This window comes from Schistocerca cancellata, chromosome 6 (assembly GCF_023864275.1).
Source record: "Schistocerca cancellata isolate TAMUIC-IGC-003103 chromosome 6, iqSchCanc2.1, whole genome shotgun sequence".
NCBI classification, from domain to species: Eukaryota; Metazoa; Arthropoda; class Insecta; order Orthoptera; family Acrididae; genus Schistocerca; species Schistocerca cancellata.
The window spans coordinates 548,988,242-549,011,680 of record NC_064631.1 but is presented as its reverse complement, the minus strand read 5'-3'; the positions used below and the strand labels follow the sequence as shown (position 1 = coordinate 549,011,680).

Here is a 23,439-nt window from a genome sequence, read left to right as displayed (position 1 = left end):
TTTTCGAATTTTGTGCACTGTCTCACTTACATGGAAATATCACAATACCTGAAATCATTAACAAAATGTTGGGCACATCAACATAAAGCTAACATAGAAGGCTATATGTACTGCAAACGTGATTTTTTTTTTTTTTTTTTTTTTTTGCTGTATAGTTTCTGTAAAATCATTTGAGAAAGACGGCAGGGAGTGTGTCTTGATTCTATCATTGCCGACTAGCAGAAAGGAGGATGAAACACTGTCGGTCTCCCCTTCTGAACAAACAAATGAACTTGACCAGCACTTTGGTCACTGCGCATTGGCCACAGTATCCTGCTTGGACTCTAGAGAGAGATCAAGGCTTGACTACAGTTAGTAGCTTCAAGTGAATGCAGATTCCAGTAGTTACGCAAAGTTGCAAAATTTGCAAAGGGTGTACGAGTATGGAGAGCTCCATCAAACTAGTCTTAAAGCTGAAGACCACAACAGCAACAATAATAACAACAACAAAACGTCTAGTAATTTCACAGCGAGTTAATGAAGCCCATAATCCCAAGTTTAGTGGCAGTATATCAAATGATTATTTGAAAGGTGTTGAATATTTGTTGATGTAATTGGAAACATTTATCTGAAGTCAGCCATTACCAGTTTTGTATATTCACATTTCTAGCAAAATAAAATACAATTGAGCAGCATTTTTTCAAAAGATGATAAATACTCAGTTGTTTAAAATTTATATTTTTGTAGTTACAAATAAAGATTGTTGCCTTATGTGACCTTATTTTCTCAAAGCTGAAATATGCTGCTGTTATAAGGTGTTGAAAATAAGGGTTTTAAAAAACTTGATTCTTGCTTTTGTCCATTTAAGCCAAAGGTCAATATATGTAAACTGTACTTTGCTTCTGATTATTGCTCAGTTCGTGCAAGCTGTGTGAGGGAGGAGGAACATCAAGAAAGAAGTGAAAAAAGAAGAATACTGTTTCAATAAAGTACAGCATGAGGAAAAAATATGGCCAGGCCGTACCTGTATGTGCTGCAACATTTCAAGTAACATCAAGGATGTCCAAATACAGAACCTCAAAAAGAATGTGACCCGGAGGAAAAGAATCAATCAATAACAAACCATAGGTTGCACAAACTTTGAGCAGAAAAGTTCTATGCAATAATGGAGGAGGAAAATCTAAATGTGATTAAAGAATCAGCCAATACAAAAGCTCTCTGTAGGTGAAGTATTCTGTTGAAGACAGGTTTGGCTATGCAATTTGTGCATTATGATTCATTCACAAGTACAGACCAGATGGAGGAGAGGATTGCTTTTAATACTTGGCTTGAAACAAGAGGACAAAAACATTCAACCATGTAACCTCTGCTCTATTGGATTTTGTCAGAAACCTCAGGCATTCCAACCAAAAAATGGTCCAACTGAAATTCATTTATTTTCTGACTCCTGTACTATTCAAAATAAAAATACAGTAATGATGTGCACACTAATGGCCTTCTTGGAAGAGAGCAGAAAATTTAATAAGCTGGTACATTATGTCCCTATTTGTGATCACAGCTCTAAACCTATCAGAGTGTTGGATAAAATGGGTAAAGACTGTCAGAAAAAAGAAGATATTCTTTGACCAACTGAATACTACAAAGTGCTGGAACAAACAAGATACTAAATAAAGATTGGGAAGAGAAGGATCTCAAGTCCAAGGCATTAAAAGCCATATGATGTAAGGTGCACTTCAGAATAATTACTCAGTGAGTGATGGATTATGAAAAGTCTAAGAGGAAGGTATTATTGTCACTACCAGATACTTATAATGGAAATTCTGTAAGAATTGAGGTACAGGAATCCGGAAACTGTAGCCAGGAAGTGAACCCCTTTGGAAAAGAACATCATGGTCAGGACGAAAAAGGGAAAGTATGTCTTGAAACTTATGAGACATTTTGTGCGTCAGAAAGAGCAGGAAAGCGTTACTAGGACATTGTTGAAAGTGATCAATAGATTTACAGTGTAATATTGTGTACCTGTATTCTGTGTTGTATTATAATATTGTTTATTGGTATTTTGCAGTTCTGCTTATCAAACACTTATGAAACAGTGTGATTCTGAAGTGTTATACTGTAGTAAATTATTGTATTTCTAAGCAAAATGACCAATAAAGGAGCTTTGTTTGTAACTAATGTTAAAGAAAGAAAGAAGGAAAGAAATGTTAAAAATAGAAAATTTGAATTAACAAACTTTTAACTTCCATCCTCGCATTTATTGACTTTTTAAAAAACTTGGAAGCTTCATCCCTTTATTCGGAAATTTTAGAAATATTGAACTCAATCTGAAATGCGCATACAAAATCTTTGTAAATGTTAAATTACCTTGTTTATGTAATTGCTCTTTCAGTACAATATTTTAAAAAAATGTGTTTCCTCAAAAATTTGCTTTCTTTGTTTATCAAGTTTTGAAAAAAATGCTGCTAAATAAATTTCTTTTCATATTTGCCATGTGTTCTGGTCATTTGAACATTTTTACAGCACTCTTTACTTCATTTCACTCATACAACTGATATGTGTACCTCAGCATTTCTGAATCTACATCTATACTCCGCAAACCACTTTGAAGTCCTTGGCAGAAGGTAATTTCCATTGTTCCAGTTATTGGGGCTTCTTACCATTCCATTCACATATCAAGTGTGGATAGAATGACTGTTAAATGCCTTTGTGTGTGCTGTAGTTAATTTAATCCTGCCTTCATGATCCCTGCAGGAGCAATAGGTATATGAGGATTGTAATACGTTCCTAGAGTCTTTTAAAGCTGATTCTTGGAATTTTGTAAATAGACTTTCATGGAATAGTTTGCATCTATCTTCAAGAGTTTGCTAATTCACTTTCTTCAGCATCTCTGTGACACTGTCCCACAGGTCAAACAAATGTGTAACCATTCATGCTGCCCTTCTCTGTGTATGTTCAATATCCCTTGTTAGTCCTATTTGGTACAGGTTTGTCAAACTTGAGCAGTATTCCAGGATATTATTATTATTATTATTATTATTATTATTATTATTATTATATCCTGGAATACTGCTCAAGTTTGACAAACCTGTACCAAATAGGACTAACAAGGGATATTGAACATACACAGAGAAGGGCAGCATGAATAATAATAATAATAATAATAATAATAATAATAATAATAATAATAATAAAGTATACACAACATTTATTACCAGATACCCGCAATTAAAATTTTTAACAGAACAACGACTAGCTGATCAGATCCGTGTAATAATCAAAAATAACAGGATACCCCAGTCAGAATTAGAAAACATCAAACAACAAGTACAACAAATACTGGAACAAAATAATGTGCAATCAGAAGAAGAAGAAAACACAGTAATGGACTCAAACATCCCAGAGCAAACAAACAAAGACCAACACGCATCAATTAAACAATCAGAGGAAAACGAAATCTTAAGACAGCCACCAGAACAAGCACAAATAGAACACGAAGAGACACACGTGTTAGATATAGAAGAGAAATTTCAGCTGACATATATAGAATACAAAGACACAAATACAGACATTAGACCATTCTTGCATAGACCGCCAAATAACCCGCAAGTCGAAACAACAATAAAAACTATCAACACAATCATACACAACGAAATAAATGAAAACACAACTATGGAAGAGTTACAACTACTGGTTTATATAGGAGCACTCACTACACTAAATATACACACTAGGCAGAGATCAGAACAAACCAACACACAGAAGAAACCCACAAAACCAGCATGGCAACACAGGCTACAGATCAGAATAGAAAAACTGAGAAAAGACATCGGACAGCTACCACAATTTATAAGAAATGAAATATCAGACAAAAAACGAAAAAGGTTAGGTAAAATCTCACAACAAGAAGCAATAGAGCAATTAGATGAAAAAAAGCAGAAATTGCAAGCATTGGCCAAACGACTTAGAAGATACAAAAAAAGTGAAAATAGAAGGAAACAAAACCAAACATTCAACACAAACCAAAAGAGATTTTACCAAACAATGGATAACACACACATCAAAATAGACAATCCACCAAACATAACAGACATGGAACACTTCTGGAGCAGCATATGGTCAAACCCGGTACAACATAACAGGCATGCACGGTGGATACAAGCAGAAACAGACACATACAAGATGATACCACAAATGCCTGAAGTGATAATTTTGCAACATGAAGTCACCCGAGCAATTAATTCTACACACAATTGGAAAACCCCTGGAAATGATAAAATAGCAAATTACTGGCTAAAGAAGTTCACCTCAACACATTCACATCTAACTAAATTATTTAACAGTTACATTGCAGACCCATACACATTCCCTGATACACTTGCACATGGAATAACCTATCTGAAACCTAAAGATCAAGCAGACACAGCAAACCCAGCTAAATATCGCCCCACAACATGCCTACCAACAATCTACAAAATATTGACTTCAGTCATCACACAGAAATTAATGACACATACAACACAGAACAAAATTATAAATGAAGAACAAAAAGGCTGCTGCAAAGGAGCACGAGGATGTAAAGAGCAATAGATACAGAGGTGACATATCAAGCTAAAACTAAACAAAGGTCCCTACACTACGCATACATTGATTACCAAAAAGCCTTTGATAGTGTACCCCACTCATGGTTACTACAGATATTGGAAATATACAAAGTAGATCCTAAATTGATACAGTTTCTAAACACAGTAATGAAAAACTGGAAAACCACACTTAATATCCAAACAAATTCAGATAACATCACATCACAGCCAATACAGATTAAGCGTGGAATATACCAAGGAGACTCATTAAGTCCTTTATGGTTCTGTCTTGCTCTGAACCCACTATCCAACATGCTAAATAATACAAATTATGGATACAATATTACTGGAACATACCCACACAAAATCACACATTTGCTGTACATGGATGATCTAAAACTACTGGCAGCAACAAATCAACAACTCAACCAATTACTAAAGATAACAGAAGTATTCAGCAATGATATAAATATGGCTTTTGGAACAGACAAATGTAAGAAAAATAGCATAGTCAAGGGCAAACACACTAAACAAGAAGATTACATATTGGATAACCACAGCGACTGCATAGAAGCGATGGAAAAAACAGATGCCTATAAATACCTAGGATACAGACAAAAAATAGGAATAGATAATACAAATATTAAAGAAGAACTAAAAGAAAAATATAGACAAAGACTAACAAAAATACTGAAAACAGAATTGACAGCAAGAAACAAGACAAAAGCTATAAATACTTATGCTATACCAGTATTGACCTACTCATTTGGAGTAGTGAAATGGAGTGACACAGACCTAGAAGCACTCAATACACTTACACGATCACAATGCCACAAATATAGAATACATCACATACATTCAGCAACAGAAAGATTCACATTAAGCAGAAAGGAAGGTGGAAGGGGATTTATAGATATAAAAAACCTACATTATGGACAGGTAGACAATTTGAGAAAATTCTTTCTAGAACGAGCAGAAACTAGCAAAATACACAAAGGAATCACTCATATAAATACATCAGCTACACCATTGCAATTTCATAACCACTTCTACAACCGTTTAGATCACATAACATCAACAGATACAAAGAAAGTAAATTGGAAAAAGAAAACACTACACGGCAAGCACCCGTATCATCTAACACAGCCACACATAGATCAAGACGCATCCAACACATGGCTAAGAAACGGCAATATATACAGTGAGACGGAAGGATTCATGATTGCAATACAGGATCAAACAATAAACACCAGATATTACAGCAAGCATATTATTAAAGATCCCAATACCACAACAGATAAATGCAGACTTTGCAAACAACAAATAGAAACAGTAGATCACATCACAAGCGGATGTACAATACTAGCAAATACAGAATACCCTAGAAGACATGACAATGTAGCAAAAATAATACATCAACAACTTGCCATAAAACATAAACTAATAAAACAACACGTTCCCACATACAAGTACACACCACAAAATGTACTGGAGAATGATGAATACAAATTATACTGGAACAGAATGATTATAACAGATAAAACAACACCACATAACAAACCTGACATCATACTCACCAATAAAAAGAAGAAATTAACACAACTAATTGAAATATCCATACCCAACACAACAAATATACAGAAGAAAACAGGAGAAAAAATTGAAAAATACATCCAACTGGCTGAGGAAGTCAAGGACATGTGGCATCAGGATAAAGTCGACATTATCCCAATTATACTATCAACTACAGGAGTCATACCTCGCAATATCCACCAGTACATCAATGCAATACAGCTACATCCAAACATATATATACAACTACAAAAATCTGTAATTATTGATACATGTTCAATTATCCGAAAGTTCCTAAATGCAATATAACATATACCGTACAGTTACAAGGAAGTCATGCTTGATCGAGGTCCGCGTCACGTTCCATTTTTAACCAGACTTAAGTCTGAGAAAAAAAAAGTCAAAGATAATAATAATAATCGCATGTGACGAGGGCCTCCCGTCGGGTAGACCGCTCGCCTGGTGCAAGTCTTACGATGTGACGCCACGTCGGTGACTTGCGCGTCAATGGGGATGAAATGATGATGATTAGGACAACACAACACCCAGTCCCTGAGCGGAGAAAATCTCCGACCCAGCCGGGAATCGAACCCGGCCCCTTAGGATTGACAGTCTGTTGTGCTGACCTCTCAGCTACCAGGGGTGGACGATATTCCAGGATGGATCACATGATTGTTTTGTAAGCAGTATCCTTTGTAGACTGGTAGCATTTCCCCTAGTATTCTACCAATAAATCGAAGTCTGACATCTGCTTTACTTAAGACTGAGCTTATGTGATTGTTCCAATTCTTATCTCTTACAAAATGCTACACCCAGGTGTTTGTATGAGCTGACCAATCCCAGCTTAATGTCTCTTAGTTTATATTTGTGTCTCAACAGGGTGCCAAGTATTCCCTTAATTTAGGCCTTATAGTTCTATGCTGCGCTGAAAAGTATGCGAGACTGCTTTGTCACAGAATTCATTAAAAAAAGGCCTCAGATACAGAAATTATGTGTTTGTATGTAGTACACATGTTGTGTAAGAATCTTTTAAACTGAAATGTGCTCAGGATTAAATTTTTGCAAAGTACTTCGTTATTAAATGGTGCGAAGTTTTATGTTGGATGTAACTTATCTTACTTTGACTCGCCATCATGCTGAGTGCAATCAGTTTGAGAGCTACTTATATCTACTTGTATCATCTAGTGGTATCGGCTGCAACTCATTACTCCTAAATTATTTACAACCTGCAGGAATATCCCATAACCCAAGTATATTACATTCTGTCATGTATTACAGAAATTGTGAAGAATTAAACCACTATGGCACGCATACTATGATGTCTAGCAGACCCTGAACGGCATGTCGGACACATCCAAATTGGTATGCACATGATTGGTGCCTTCAGATCACAGCAAGCTTTACGATTCTTTGTGATATTACTGTTCTTTGTGGCTATAAATGAAATGTTACATAGAGACCTCATAAGTAAACCTCCTTTTAGAGTTGTTTTATTTGTTTTACATGAATCTCACAGACTGCAAAGGAGAAAATGCATGATTAGAGTAAACCAGGGTTTTAGAATGTAATATATTCCTCAACAGGAAAAGTACACTAAGATCTACTGCTGTTAAATAAAATAAAATAAGTCCAATGTTTATACATCCTGGGACAACTGAAAAACCTAGGAAAAACCAGGCAATTTTGTAGAATTTTGAGAAATTTTCATTCTTTCAGTTTTCAGTTAATTTTTTATAATTTTGACTGGTAAGAACTAATACAACAAATTTTACTATAGTCTGGCACTGCAGAACAATACTGCAGCAATAAAACATTAATGAGAAAAAACACCAAAATAAAACTTTAATTGCAAAGAAAATGCACCATATACATCAACAAAACACAGTGTACACACAAGTGTCTGCCAACAGCAGAATGTGTCACAGACTACACAGTACTTCGTAACAACAAACTGCTTTCAAAACATATTTTAGTGGCCTTTTGTTCCGTCACAACTGTTTGCATTTCTAACAGGTCGCAGCAAAATATGAATGGTGGCTTGAGAAGAGTTACTTTCAAAGCAAATTTTCTTTTAAGCAAGATGAATTATGTTATGTGTGAGAATGTGTGACAAATTTCTTACATCCAGAGCATTAGACTCTCACTCAGAACTTAACACTGAGGACCAGCTACTTAGAAAAATTTTGGGCCTAGAAGACCTGTCATTTATCCTATTATGTAAAATTTTAGTGGTACATTTATGTTTGATATATCTTAAATTGTAACACACACCAAAACAGACCAAGTTTCAAGGTTGGCTTATCATATTTATTTTAATTTTTTCGTAGATTACATATTATGCAATAATGATGGAAAAAATATAATTACTTTTAAAAAGGTGCAGAGTTAGTTCTTGAGCAATTTCAGACAAAATTAGCTTTTCTATGAAAAAGTCAAAGTGCTTGACAGAACATGTATTCAGCCAGGTAATCCATGAAATGATTGGTGCACAGCAGTGAAATTTATAATCTGCTTGTCAGAAATATCCAGCCGCTGCAATTTATGCTGTGCCCTTAGGTTACTGCTTAGTTACACCCTTGGAAAGAAACAGCAAAAAATTTTTGACATCCAATATTACATGTGAAAGCTTAGCTTTTCTTGTGACTGTACCATATGTATATTGATTCAAACCATTAACTTTTCCTATTTGTGTGTTCGCACTACTTAACGGTGATGTTACTCTTTGTCCTATGCTCTGAATATCTGCTGTCATTTGCCGACGAGACTGCATGACATTAACTATGATTGGCAGACAAAAGTGCATTTTAATCTTGATTTCAGTGCTTCGGAAGCTACCATTCTGTATTGGTGGAATTGATGTTGGAATTCATGTTTAGACTTTGGTAATACAAACATACGTTAGTGTAAATGTTGTCACACATCAAATATCTTTCCAAAACGTGTTGGTTTTTGCTGGGTTTTGTTTCCTAAAGTATCAGGTAGTTTTTTGCCAGTGTATGAAACCTTCATCATTTGAAAGATTGATATGTTTTACAGCTCCGAGGAATAGTATATTGTCACTTAACAAGGAAAAATGTACGTTCACCTGGGAAAAGTGCATTTTCAGCCAGGAAAAAGTACTTTTTTACAGAGAAATCCAGGAGTTTTCTTTCTTGTCTATGTATACACTATAAAATAGTAATTTACATTTGTAAGCATACACTGTTGACATTTGACATTAAGAACACTTTCCTGTAACTAACTGTGTGTGCCATTATTTGCATTATGTAGGGATATCTATATTGAAAAATTCATGTGAACCTCCAGTGTTATCCTTTGCCATCTTTCTGTTTCAGTAATAGTAGGAGCATGCTAAGGTTTGATCCATTGAAAGCAGATCATAAGAGATTTGAGGTTGCAACACCTGAGAAAATAGAGAATGAAAGCAAAAAAATGAATGTAGAGAATGGTCTGAAAATGCAGGACGAGGAAGATCATGAGGTTCAAGATGAGAAACCTGCAAAAGTGGAAGTTTCCAAAGAAAAATTTTACAATGTTACAGACAGACTAAAAGAAACCCTAAAGAGCAAAACTCAAAATGATGCCCAGTTCAGTCTGCTTGAAATGTTTGGGTCCACAGAAGATGATAAAGGTTTGTACTAAATTTAAGACCTTTCAATGTGTAAACTTGAGTGTACGAATATGCTGAAAAGTAACACAGAAGGATTTTGTCACTATATTATTGTGGTTAGGAAGCCAGGGACTACCAGGAAGTAGACCCATTATTTTTTTTCCAGATGTGAGTTAGAGCAGCCCTTGCCCTAATGGCAGCACCATCTGGTGATGGGCAAAAATGGCACCTGTCATAGCATCACCCACACAAAAGGAGCAAACTGTAGTCTCTTTTGTGGTAGCAAAAAGACTTGGCCCAAATGAAATTCAAACTGAAATGTTTGGAGTGTATGTATGAATCATAGCAACACCTCCATATGGTGCGTGGATTAAAGCAACATTTCCATGTGGTGCATGCCTTTGTTAGAAGCCATGTTGATGAGCCATTATCAGTAAATTTGACAATATTGCTGAATATCTTGGGCACTGAGAAAGCAATTTTAAATGAGTCCCAAGTTTTATCTATGTGTGTTGGAAAAGATATTCCATATTTTGTAAAGAAGAGTGTGTGATACTGTACATGGGTAGCTACACATTTTATGAATTAGTGCCTACTGCTTGCCAGGAATCTAATAGGTAACCTGTAGGGACAGAGGCTGGTGGTACATTTTGACCAGTTTGGAGGTTACATATCTGTGACCAAGGCATTCCAGAAGGGACAGTGACTCAAGGTGAATCTTGGGTACATCATTTTCTGTCTGATTCAAAGCATGTGTGAAAGCACTCTTTTTCACTATCTCTCAAGAAATTTGAAGAGATAAAATCTGGAAATAAAGCCCTTGTTAATGTGGCCTCAATTTGTGTGACTTACATTATTGGCAAGAGTGCATAATTTGCCCAAAATTGCTCCAGTTCACATTGGCTTTGTACCAATAGGTTTTGGCTCTGTTGATGTGGTTATGTTTGGAATATCCCCTCTCCTCTTTCCACAAGAGTTTAAGGAGACACATCCTAAAAATTCTTCATGTAAATTTTATGCTAATAAAAAAAACCTGAATTCATGTTATTAAATTGTCTACTTCCAAAAATTTTATTGTAATATTACTAAGATATGAGGTGTTGTATTGACAATTCTTTAACATGTCTGTAATGAAAAGTTTAATGTCTGTTCTATGACAACCTCTCACCTTATAGTCATTTATGCTCAGGAATGGAATTTGAAAATAATTTTGTAGTGTAAGTCAAGAGTTTTCATATACCAGTAAGCTTTTTGTTTTATTCCACTACCATCAAGGGTCTAGAATGAAAATTTGTCCACACACTTAAAGGTTTTGTCTATATGAATAAAAGTTCCAGAAGAAAGAATATATGTAGCAGTATGAAAAGAAGAATTGTTACATTTTTGACACAGCTTCAGAATTGATTGCATGAAAAGTTGAAGTAGTTACTCTTCACCCAAGAGACAGGTGAACAACAGTACTGTCATGCAGATAGTATTAGACAAAATTAAATGAAGATTTAGTATTATATTTTGAATCAGCCTTATCATGATTTCTTGACCTCATGTGTACAACAAATAGTGCATTCACAATAGTGTTTGTAGTAAGCCTCTGTTCTTTCATTTGGTAAAGTAACTGTCCATAATTACATGTGTCATGTGAATTATCTGTTAAATATGTAAACTCTCTTTGTTTTTGATTCTTCATAGATTATTCAGTTTTTGGCTTTATAGGTGCATGGTCTTCCCAAGAAAAATACAAGAACTCTGAATTAAATAAGAAAAAACAAATTGGCTGGTCACGGAATCCTTTTAAATACGATTCTAGTGATTCTGAAGATGAATATGAGGTGAAAAAATCAACAGAATCAAATCAGAACAGCTATGAAACTATTTCTGAAAATATGAAGGCCACCAGTTCATTCTTTTTTAAAGAAAATGATGCCCGTCTAAAAGGTAAGCTGTGGGGGAAAAAATTATATATATATGAATAATTTGTTACTACAAAAATACTCAGTTGGAACTGGGAAACAGTCACAGACAGTTAAACTGTGGAAACTGAGATACTAACAAAGGAACATATAGACAACACATAACTGAGTATTTACCTAACATTACCACATATTTTAGGCTAACTAATAGAGCAATAATATTATGAAAAGGTTAAATTACTATGCACCATAAAGATGACATTTTGAGTTGCAGACAGGCACAATGAAAAGACAGTTACACATGAGTTTTTGGCTAAAGTGGTCTTCAGAACACACACACACACACACACACACACACACACACACACACACACACACACACACACACACACACACAAAATTCACACAAGCATATGTATCTTATGAACAGATGACCTCTACCATTGCCAGTGGGACAAGGCTGCTAGGCAAAAGTGTCAGGAGGCTGTGGGAGAGGTGGGGGAGGGGAAGGAGGAGGAGCAGAGACGGGTGTGCGCATTGGCAGAGGATATTCCACCACTGCTTTTAGCTTGTTTGGGTCTCACTTAACCGATTTTTGGTTAAGACATGTCCCAGATATGGACCTCTTTACTTAAAAATTCATTTATCCACCTGCGATTTCAAAATGTTTTCTTCCAGAGATTACTTTCAAAAATTAGTATGTTATATAAATGAATAAGCAATTTTTCACCCTGTAAATCCATTAGAATTGAGTTCATCAATTTTTAGAAAGTGGCGGTTTCAGAACAATGTCCGATTAGCATTGTTGTGTAAATATAATACACGTACAGTCTACTAAAAGCTTTTCATGTGATAACGTCTGACAATATTCCTTAGTCAAGTATTGAAAAATATTTTGTATTGGCCAAACCTTTCAAAATTTTATCGAAATGGGTGGGTGGGAAGAGTGTGTTCACAGTTGTGTCATTTTGCTTTCTATAATTAGTTACCATTCTCCAATTATCGTTACCAGATGCATCCAAATTTTTGGAGTGTTATTAATGGAAAGTTCCTGGAGCTAGTTGAAGGCACTATTATATCATCCTGTTACATCTGATTTATCTCCTATTGTAACGCTTATGATATCCTGTAAGGACAGGAGCAAATTACTTGTCCCTCAGATTTGGGAATAAATTTAATTTGATGCTGAATTGTATCTGTATATTTCAACCTCTTGGCAGATGAAATACATCATTATACACAGAACACAACTCTGTTATGGGCTGCTTCTGTACAACATTTAAATGATGTAACCGTAAGTTCTCTTTTAATAAACTAATTCTTGATTTTTTTCTCACTTGAGACTTTTCTAACTTATGCACAGTCTGCTTCAGACTAGTGCTACGTTGTGGCACTTCTTCCATTTTAAATGTGAGGCATCTGAATAGAAATCACCTCTTCTTGTGTGTTTAACACTAATTACTCAAGAGTTTTATCATACCCTCACCAGCATGTCTGTTGCTTCTCAACAGTGCCCTCTCTTAGCTAGAATCTGTAACCTTTATCCTCAAAATCCTCTTCTCATGGGGATGCATCTTTATTTTAGTTTTAGGCTCTGTAGCTTCCATTTCCAGTCAGTGACATGTCTGCCTACTGGTAAGTGGTTTATGTTAACATTTCCTCAATGTACTCTTGTTTACTGTCTTGTTTGAGCAACTCTGGGAACTGTGAACTGTACTGCATTCACAGTTTGCAGTTTCAAAATCTGTTTGTGGCTTTCTAAGCCCCTGTTCCTGTGTACTTGTGCTTCTATCTCCTTACACAATTCAATTGGCCTGCTGCTGATCCACAGGGTTCCTTTGGTATAATCAGTTAATTCAACATGCTCCGTAAAGAAGTCTCAACCAATTAAACTAGCTTAGGGAATATCCAATTCCCCTCCTACCAAATGAAACTCACGTTTCAAACTTAGTTCCCGATCTATTCCAAGATCTGAAATGGCCGTCCCATAGATATGTATCACCAGACTGCTAGTACCCTTAATTTTTATACTTTCGTGGTCAATAACCAACCTGGCTTTACAGGTACTTCATATTGAATAAGCAAAATGTACTCGGTGAACAAGTCAGCTCTATGAACTCATTTTTTACTTTCAAAGTTTAATTCAGCATGAGGAGACTGTAATCTTATACTTCTCTTTCATTTTCCTGCTTTTCATTTTTTCACAGAATATCTTGCATTTTCGTACATTCTCTAGCCATGTCCCCTGCCCTGTGATTTGCGAAACACACAACTGGTTTCACTGTCTTACAAGAATAGGGTATCTATGTCCCAATATTTTTGCAACTTTTGCATCTGACTGGCCTTGGTGTCTCCAACTCTAAACGAGCTGGAACCAATTCTACTTTACAAATTCTTTTCTCAAGCAGCAGTCTTGCATTAAATGCCCAAATTTGCCACGTGTTTTGCATTTAATATTACCTTTGCCAATGTGTCCCCCTACCCCCCCTCCCACCCCATGTACCATGGACCTTGCCATTGGTGGGAAGGCTTGCATGCCTTAACGATACAGATAGCTGTACCAAAGGTGCAACCACGATGGAGGGGTATCTGTTGAGAGGCCAGACAAACATGTGGTTCCTGAAGAGGGAAAGCAGCCTTTTCAGTAGTTGCAGGGGCAACAGTCTGGATGATTGACTGATCTGGCCTTGTAACACTAACCAAAACGGCCTAGCTGTGCTGGTACTGCGAATGGCTGAAAGCAAGGGGAAACTACAGCTGTAATTTTTCCCGAGGGCATGCAGCTTTACTGTATGGTTAAATGATGATGGCGTCCTCTTGGGTAAAATATAGTGAAGGTAAAATAGTCCCCCATTCGGATCTCCGGGCGAGGACTACTCAGGACGATGTTGCTATCAGGAGAAAGAAAACTGGTGTTCTACAGGTCGGGGTGTGGAATCCCCGATCCCTTAATCGGGCAGGTAGGTTAGAAAATTTAAAAAGGGAAATGGATAGGTGAAAGTTAGATATAGTGGGAATTAGTCAAGTTCGGTGGCAGGAGGAACAAGACTTTTGGTCAGGTGAGTTCAGGGTTATAAATACAAAATCAAATAGGGGTAATGCAGGAGTAGGTTTAATAATGAGTAAAAAAAAAAAAAAAAAATAGGAATGCGGATAAGCTACTACAAACAGCATAGTGAACACATTATTGTGGCCAAGATAGATACGAAGACCACACCTACCACAGTAGTACAAGTTTATATGCCGACTAGCTATGCAGATGACGAAGAGATTGATGAAATGTATGATAAGATAAAAGAAATTATTCAGATAGTGAAGGGAGATGGATATTTAAGTCATGGGTGACTGGAATTTGATAGTAGGAAAAGGAAGAGAAGGAAAAATAGTAGGTGAATATGTAATGGGGGTAAGGAATGAAAGAGGAAGCCGCCTAGTGGAATTTTGCACAGAGCGTAACTTAATCATAGCTAACACTTGGTTCAAGAATCATAAAAGAAGGTTGTATACATGGAAGAAGCCTGGATATACTGACAGGTTTCAGATAGATTATACAATGGTAAGACAGAGATTTAGGAACCAGGTTTTAAATTGTAAGACATTTCCAGGGGCAGATGTGGACTCTGACCACAATCTATTGGTTATGGACTGTAGATTAAAACTGAAAAAACTACAAAAAGGTGGGGATTTAAGGAGATGGGATATGGAAAAACTGACAGAACCAGGGGTTGTAGAGAGTTTCAGGGAGAGCTTTAGGGAACAATTGACAAGAATGGGGGAAAGAATACAGTAGAAGAAGAATGGGTAGCTTTGAGAGATGAAATAGTGAAGGCAGCAGAGGATCAAGTAGGTAAAAAGATGAGGGCTAATAGAAATCCTTGGGTAAGAGAAGAGATACTCAATTTAATTGATGAAAGGAGAAAATATAAAAATGCAGTAAATGAAGCAGGCAAAAAGGAATAAAAACGTCGCAAAAATGAGATCGACAGGAAGTGCAAAATGTCTAAGTAGGAATGGCTAGAGGACAAATGTAAGGATGTAGAGGCACATATCACTAGGGGTAAGATAGATACTGCCTACAGGAAAATTAAAGAGACCTTTGGAGAAAAGAGAACCACAAGCATGGCTATAAAGAGCTCAGATGGAAACCCAGTTCTAAGCAAAGAAGGGAAAGCAGAAAGGTGGTAGGAGTATATAGAGGGTCTATACAAGGGCGATGTTCTTGAGGACAATATTATGGAAATGGAAGAGGATGTAGATGAAGATGAAATGGGAGATACGATACTGCGTGACGAGTTTGACAGAGCAGTTAAAGACCTGAGTTGAAACAAAGCCCCGGGAGTAGACAACATTCCATTAGAACTACTGACAGCCTTGGGAGAGCCAGTCCTGACAAAACTCTACCATCTGGTGAGCAAGATGTATGATACAGGCAAAATACCCTCAGACTTCAAGAAGAATATAATAATTCCAATCCCAAAGAAAGTAGGTGCTGACAGATGTGAAAATTACCGAACTATCAGTTTAATAAGTCACGGCTGCAAAATACTAACGCGAATTGTTTACAGACGAATGGAAAAACTAGTAGAAGCCGACCTCGGGGAAGATCAGTTTGGATTCCGTAGAAATATCGGTACACGTGAGGCAATACTGACCCTACGACTTATCTTAGAAGAAAGATTAAGGAAAGGCAAACCTACATTTCTAGCATTTGTAGACTTAGAGAAAGCTTTTGACTGGGATACTCTCTTTCAAATTCTGATAGTGGCAGGGGTAAAATACAGGGAGCGAAAGGCTATTTACAATTTGTACAGAAACCAGATGGCAGTTATAAGAGTCAAGGGGCATGAAAGGGAAGCAGTGGTTGGGAAGGGAGTGAGACAGGGTTGTAGCCTATCCCCGATGTTATTCAATCTGTATATTGAGCAAGCAGTAAGGGAAACAAAAGAAAAATTCGGAATAGGTATAAAATCCATGGAGAAGAAATTAAAACTTTGAGGTTCGCCAATGACATTGTAATTCTGTCACAGATAGCAAAGGACCTGGAATAGAAGTTGAAGGGAATGGACAGTGTCTTGAAAGGAGGATATAAGATGAACATCAACAAAAGCAAAATGAGGATAATGGAATGTAGTCAAATTAAATCGGGTGATGCTGAGGGTATTACATTAGGAAATGAGACGCTTAAAGTAGTAAATGAGTTTTGCTATTTGGGGAGCAAAATAACTAATGATGGTCGAAGTAGAGAGGATATAAAATGTAGACTGCCAATGGCAAGGAAAGTGTTTCTGAAGAAGAAAAATTTGTTAACATCGAGTATAGATTTAAGTGTCAGGAAGACTTTTCTGAAAGTATTTGTTTGGAGTGTAGCCATGTATGGAAGTGAAACGTGGACGATAAATAGTTTAGACAAGAAGAGAATAGAAGCTTTCGAAATGTGGTGCTACAGAAGGATGCTGAAGATTAGATGGGTAGATCACATAACTGATGAGGTGGTACTGAATAGAATTGGGGAGAAGAGAAATTTGTGGCACAACTTGACTAGAAGAAGGGATTGATTGGTAGGACATATTCTGAGGCATCAAGGGATCACCAATTTAGTATTGGAGGGCAGTGCAGAGGGTAAAAATCGTAGAGGGAGACGAAGATGAATACACTAAACAGATTCAGAAGGATTTAGGTTGCAGTAGGTACTGGGCGATGAAGCAGCTTGCAGGGGATAGAGTAGCATGGAGAGCTGCATCAAATCAGAGTCTGGACTGAAGACCACAAAAACAACAACAACAGATGTGTTACCCCCCCTCCCCCCCACACACACATGAGAAACACTTAATGGCTACTTTTCCCACTTTACTCAGAGGATTTTTATCACTAAACCCTTTTTCTTTGGTAGTGATAATTTCCGTTTCTTCTGTCAAAGCTACCTCGACGGCCTCAGTTAGGATGATGTTTTCATCCCTTGCATGCACAACTGTGTGTATGCACTCATCATAGATTTCCTGAATGAATACTGCTCATCTTAATTTTCATGTTAATGGAAAAGATCTTGCCAGTTATGATGCTGGCATTTGATCGTGGACAGCCTCATGAAATTGATACTCAACTGAATCTACTTTATGGGCCCAATCTGCAATCAGTTCGCCCTTTGATTGCCTACTGCAAAACATATTACAGTTGTAGAAATGTAAGCTACACTTACAACCGTAAATTTATAACAAAATATGTCTTACTACTTCGCATATGGGAAATAATCCATGCACGGGCAATTTATTTCATCTAAGACCCAGAATAGGAGTTTTCACTAATTTTAATAACATCAGATGATCTGCTTCACTCACTAGTTCTAAAGCTATGTCCACATTATTTAAAAATTCATTTAATTCAGATATTGTACCATCGAAAACTAGGGAATAAGTTTGAGGGCATCACTGATAGTAATGTTAGCTGCTGCTGCTGCTGCTGCCGCTGTTGCTGCTGCTGTTGCTGTTGCTGTTCCTCTTGTGGCACCTGTTTTTCTGATTGAGGCCATGACTGACCTTGGTTACTAAAGAGCTGTGCAGAGACGAGTTACGACAGTGCCGCTGCTGAAGGCGCTGCGCAGAGGAATGCTGAGATGGATGGGACGTGATGGTATGATGCTAGCTGTGTTGCACTGGTCTTCAGCTTTGTTGTGCTGGGATGTTACCCACTGCTCACAGCCTGCCTGGCTGCTGTTGAAAATTCTTGAAGGTGCCCCATGCCATCTGCTACTGGATTATAGTGTCGCCACTGGTCATTGCCCTGGCAGTCCTCTAAGAACTGCGCCCGCTACTCTTGTCTCATTTTCACTTTGACCATTCCTGCGATCCCCTCATGTCATGTGAAGACAGGCTGCCTTTGCTGCATCTTCTGCTATCTGGCATCGATCTCTGGACCTCTGCTTCTTTCTTTTGTTCTTCTCTCCCTGTCTGATGCCTTTAGAGTGCAAGTGCTGCTTCTTATAAGAGGCTCAGAGTCATCAGTCCGCCATGGTGTTGGGTCGAGTATCCCTGGTGCTTCTGGCCAACCATGTTCAGATCCTTTCCCTCCTCCTACTCTGTAGTTGGGGAAGTTGCTGGCCTTTACATAAGCAACTCCAAGTTTGGTAGCAACAGTGTTCAGCTGAAAGCTAAACATCACTGCCCTTCATATTATGGTTAGCAACAACAGTGTTCTCCTTCACTTGGCTCCACCCTGAGGCCTTTCATGAGTGGGATTGTAGTGTTTCCTTTCCTCTGGGTTCTGCCGTGAAAATACAAAATAGAAAATCTGATTGGGTTTTGAATTTTGATGGAATAAGTTACGGATAAGGCGGACTTCGTATTACTGATTGAGATAGTGCTGTAATTTGACTGTGAATGGCAGACCGGGTCGGCAACACTAAAAAAAGTGACTGTAAGAAAATAGCATCAGAAATAAGTTGAAATTTACCTTATAATTCTGTTAGAAACGTAGTATTTATTATAATATAGTCTTCGTGGCTGCGTCTGGAATACTTCTTAATTTTTTTGTAAGATGTCCTGTTTCTCATTGTTTGCTGGTCCTTTTGTTCTCCGTCTGATGAAAATTTCTTTAAGTTGTCACTGTCAAGATTAATTTATAAATTTGGTGATAACCATTTCGAATCACTACTGAAATAACTTCGCTTCGTAATATAGTTTTAATTTCCACTTAAAAGCATATTTAACACAGCGCCGAAAAATACACATCTTGAACGTATGAAGACAAGAGAGTAATCAATTATTTGTTAAAAACAAACACCTACGCAAAAGAAAAAGGAAAAAAAAGGATCAAAATTATTTATAAAAATCGGTCGCTGGCACAGCGCTCTTCTGCATGTGCGATCGTAAATCATATCTTTGTATTGGCGGAGGCGCGGTAGTCAAAGTACCGTTACAGGATCTGGTGTTCCATCAGGTTTTATCCATTTCCCATCTCACTCTGACCTGTGTAAACGCATTGACATTGCTGTTCTCAGGAGCAAGTATCAAGCTCGCTGCCTGTGCTAAGACGTGCCTGTTTGTGACCATCTTCTGCTGTAACACCTTACAGCAGCGTCTTGAGTGTTGTTACCAGTTAATTCTGTGAAGTGAAACTTCTACCCTAGGACAGCTGCCCAAAGTGTCTGCAATTCACAGGGCTCTACCATTACCATTTATCTTTGGTAACCCAAAAACTGTCAGTTTTGCCTACATGATGTCTTTGTTTCCTAACTTGGAGTGCCCCCACTAGCTTTCAACAGCTTCAAGCTTAACAGTGTACAAGCTAGTAAGTGGGACATGGAAATGGAAATGAACAAATGTCCCAGGACTGACTGGGGTTCAAACTCCAAACTTTTCTATTTGGAGATTGGCACTTACTGAGTGAGCTCAGAGCCCCAGTGAAGGCAGTCCTTGTGGTATGAATTATGAGAGTACTCAGAATAAAGCTAAGTTTAGGGGTAAAACTGTCATGATGTGTGCTGTACAGAACATAAAGAAACTTGTATGATAGAGGGCGTTACAGGTAGTGTTGTTATTGTGGTGGTATATGCAACAGAAATAGTAAGGATGATGATCTATCATCAGTCTCCACCTGTGCTAAGTACTCTCTGGAACTACAATCGTGACAGTGTATCAGTGGATGGGATTTAGATGTAGTACAGTGTGTTCATGCTGCCACATCAATGCTTGTTGCTCACCGGCATGGCCTGGTGATGCAGGAACAAGGCCACAGTCTCACCAGCCCATTTGACCTGCATCATTGCTGCTTGCCATGCTGCATGATCTCGCCGGGTGGTGATATCAAGCACATTTGTGTTTCATATCACAATCATTGCCACATGTCCGGAAACTTGAGCACTGATGATGGGCTGCTTCGAGGTCATTCCAGCAGTGCTCTGTTTGACTCTGCTAGCATTCTGCTAGCTATGTAAATAGCTGCAGTGTAATTACTCCCAGCGACCAGCGAGGCTGCAGTGTAAGCGTAACAAGATTCCTGGCGAGTAGTGAGGTGTGATGTGCAAGCAGCGAGATGTCAGCAGCGAGGCTGCAGCATAAAAGTACTCTTATGTAGTCCTTACAAATGTTTCACAGCTGCTATTATTTTATAGGACAGTATATTACTGGAAAATAACATTGTATTGAGTTGTAAACTTTTGTTTTTCACATGACAAACATACTAACAGTACTATTTTTATACACTCCTGGAAATTGAAATAAGAACACCGTGAATTCATTGTCCCAGGAAGGGGAAACTTTATTGACACATTCCTGGGGTCAGATACAGCACATGATCACACTGACAGAACCACAGGCACATAGACACAGGCAACAGAGCATGCACAATGTCGGCACTAGTACAGTGTATATCCACCTTTCGCAGCAATGCAGGCTGCTATTCTCCCATGGAGACGATCGTAGAGATGCTGGATGTAGTCCTGTGGAATGGCTTGCCATGCCGTTTCCAACTGGCGCCTCAGTTGGACCAGCGTTCGTGCTGGACGTGCAGACCGCGTGAGACGGCGCTTCATCCAGTCCCAAACATGCTCAATGGGGGACAGATCCGGAGATCTTGCTGGCCAGGGTAGTTGACTTACACCTTCTAGAGCACGTTGGGTGGCACGGGATACATGCGGACGTGCATTGTCCTGTTGGAACAGCAAGTTCCCTTGCCGGTCTAGGAATGGTAGAACGATGGGTTCGATGACGGTTTGGATGTACCGTGCACTATTCAGTGTCCCCTCGACGATCACCAGTGGTGTACGGCCAGTGTAGGAGATCGCTCCCCACATCATGATGCCGGGTGTTGGCCCTGTGTGCCTCGGTCGTATGCAGTCCTGATTGTGGCGCCCACCTGCACGGCGCCAAACACGCATACGACCATCATTGGCACCAAGGCAGAAGCGACTCTCATCGCTGAAGACGACACGTCTCCATTCGTCCCTCCATTCACGCCTGTCGCGACACCACTGGAGGCGGGCTGCACGATGTTGGGGCGTGAGCGGAAGACGGCCTAACGGTGTGCGGGACCGTAGCCCAGCTTCATGGAGACGGTTGCGAATGGTCCTCGCCGATACCCCAGGAGCAACAGTGTCCCTAATTTGCTGGGAAGTGGCGGTGCGGTCCCCTACGGCACTGCGTAGGATCCTACGGTCTTGGCGTGCATCCGTGCGTCGCTGCGGTCCGGTCCCAGGTCGACGGGCACGTGCACCTTCCGCCGACCACTGGCGACAACATCGATGTACTGTGGAGACCTCACGCCCCACGTGTTGAGCAATTCGGCGGTACATCCACCCGGCCTCCCGCATGCCCACTATACGCTCTCGCTCAAAGTCCGTCAACTGCACATACGGTTCACGTCCACGCTGTCGCGGCATGCTACCAGTGTTAAAGACTGCGATGGAGCTCCGTATGCCACGGCAAACTGGCTGACACTGACGGCGGCGGTGCACAAATGCTGTGCAGCTAGCGCCATTTGACGGCCAACACCGCGGTTCCTGGTGTGTCGGCTGTGCCGTGCGTGTGATCATTGCTTGTACAGCCCTCTCGCAGTGTCCGGAGCAAGTATGGTGGGTCTGACACACCGATGTCAATGTGTTCTTTTTTCCATTTCCAGGAGTGTATATAATAAATTTGCATTACTGTAACAGAGTGATTAACTTTTTTTCAGAGGGACTAGAGTTTATCACAACAGCAAAAAGGATTGGAGAAGAGGAATTTTCAAAAAGGCGTAGGGAATTAAAGCTAATCATTAGAGCAAAAATAAAGAACAACATGAGGAAAAAAAGACCTTGGAAGAAAAAGCTTGGTGGCCAGAAGAAAAAACACGCAGGGAAAAAAAGTAAACATTAAGATAACTAAGGTTACATGTTACATAAAACGTACCTCATTTGTGTTGTGCAGTTTGATGCTGATGGATTTGTAATTTTAATTTTGGTGCTTTATCTGTGGAAACAGCTGTTTCTTTATAATGAGTGTGTGAAGAAATCTATGTTGCAAGACATGGGAAGCTGTTGTTTTTATAAGTCCACATTGAAAAGGGAAGAGACTATGGATAACTGATCACAAGTATATTTTTTTATTTAATACTACCTTTAGAAGATCAGTTTGTACATAAACTTTGTATAAAATGAAGAGTATTTTAATGTAACTGAGTTTTAAATTATTAATCTCAACAGCGGAAATAAAGCCAGCGAAACTGAAGGCTCTGTGTGAACTTTACGTTTATGAGGGTGTGCTGAAAAAAGTAATACCTCCAAATGTTTTATGTTAAAACTGTTAAAGCTTTTTAAATAAAAAAGCTAAATTATCATTCTACATCTTTAAATGAACACATTTCTCCTAACGAGACATCAGTTTGTTGATACCATCACTGTAGAATGTTTTACTTTGTTGACAGAGCCACAACCTCATCTCTTGCAGTGCTTCATCACTAACAAAGTGAAGCCTTGAAGGTGTTCTTCAAGTTTTGGAAGTCTGAAAATTGGATTGGGTCAATTCAGTACTGTATGGAGGATGATCAATGACAGTGAGCCCAGGGTGCCGGATTGCTACAGATGTAACAGTGCTCATGTGGTAGGCCATTGTTGTGTTGAAGGAGAGGGTACTCTATATATTTGCACTTTTAGTTTTTCTGATGGGTTACAGCATTTTGTTTCTCACACTCATGTAGTTATGTTACATGCCACCATGTTATATGCTACAATTCTGAGTGCCGCCCCCCATGTGGGGACGCTCAACTCTTTTGTCAGTATGCCATTGGTTACCATGGTGCCCCAGCCTTTGAAGCACTA

At 38.6% G+C, this 23,439-nt stretch overlaps 1 protein-coding gene across 8 annotated transcripts in view; it reads left to right on the top strand.

Moving 5' to 3' along the window:
- The window catches only part of LOC126191291 (probable RNA-binding protein CG14230), an 89,555-nt gene extending 66,684 nt beyond the window's left edge, over positions 1-22,871 (top strand). For 7 of the 8 annotated variants that reach the window (XM_049932109.1, XM_049932114.1, XM_049932113.1 and 4 more), the window contains 3 exons: positions 9,467-9,762; positions 11,440-11,676; positions 22,317-22,871. In XM_049932109.1, coding sequence (XP_049788066.1) covers positions 9,467-9,762; positions 11,440-11,676; positions 22,317-22,498 — 715 coding nt within the window. In that variant the 3' untranslated portion in view covers positions 22,499-22,871. The remainder of the gene's footprint in view (positions 1-9,466; positions 9,763-11,439; positions 11,677-22,316) is intronic. The other variant, XM_049932115.1, reaches the window with a different exon arrangement.
- Positions 22,872-23,439: the final 568 nt, after the last annotated feature.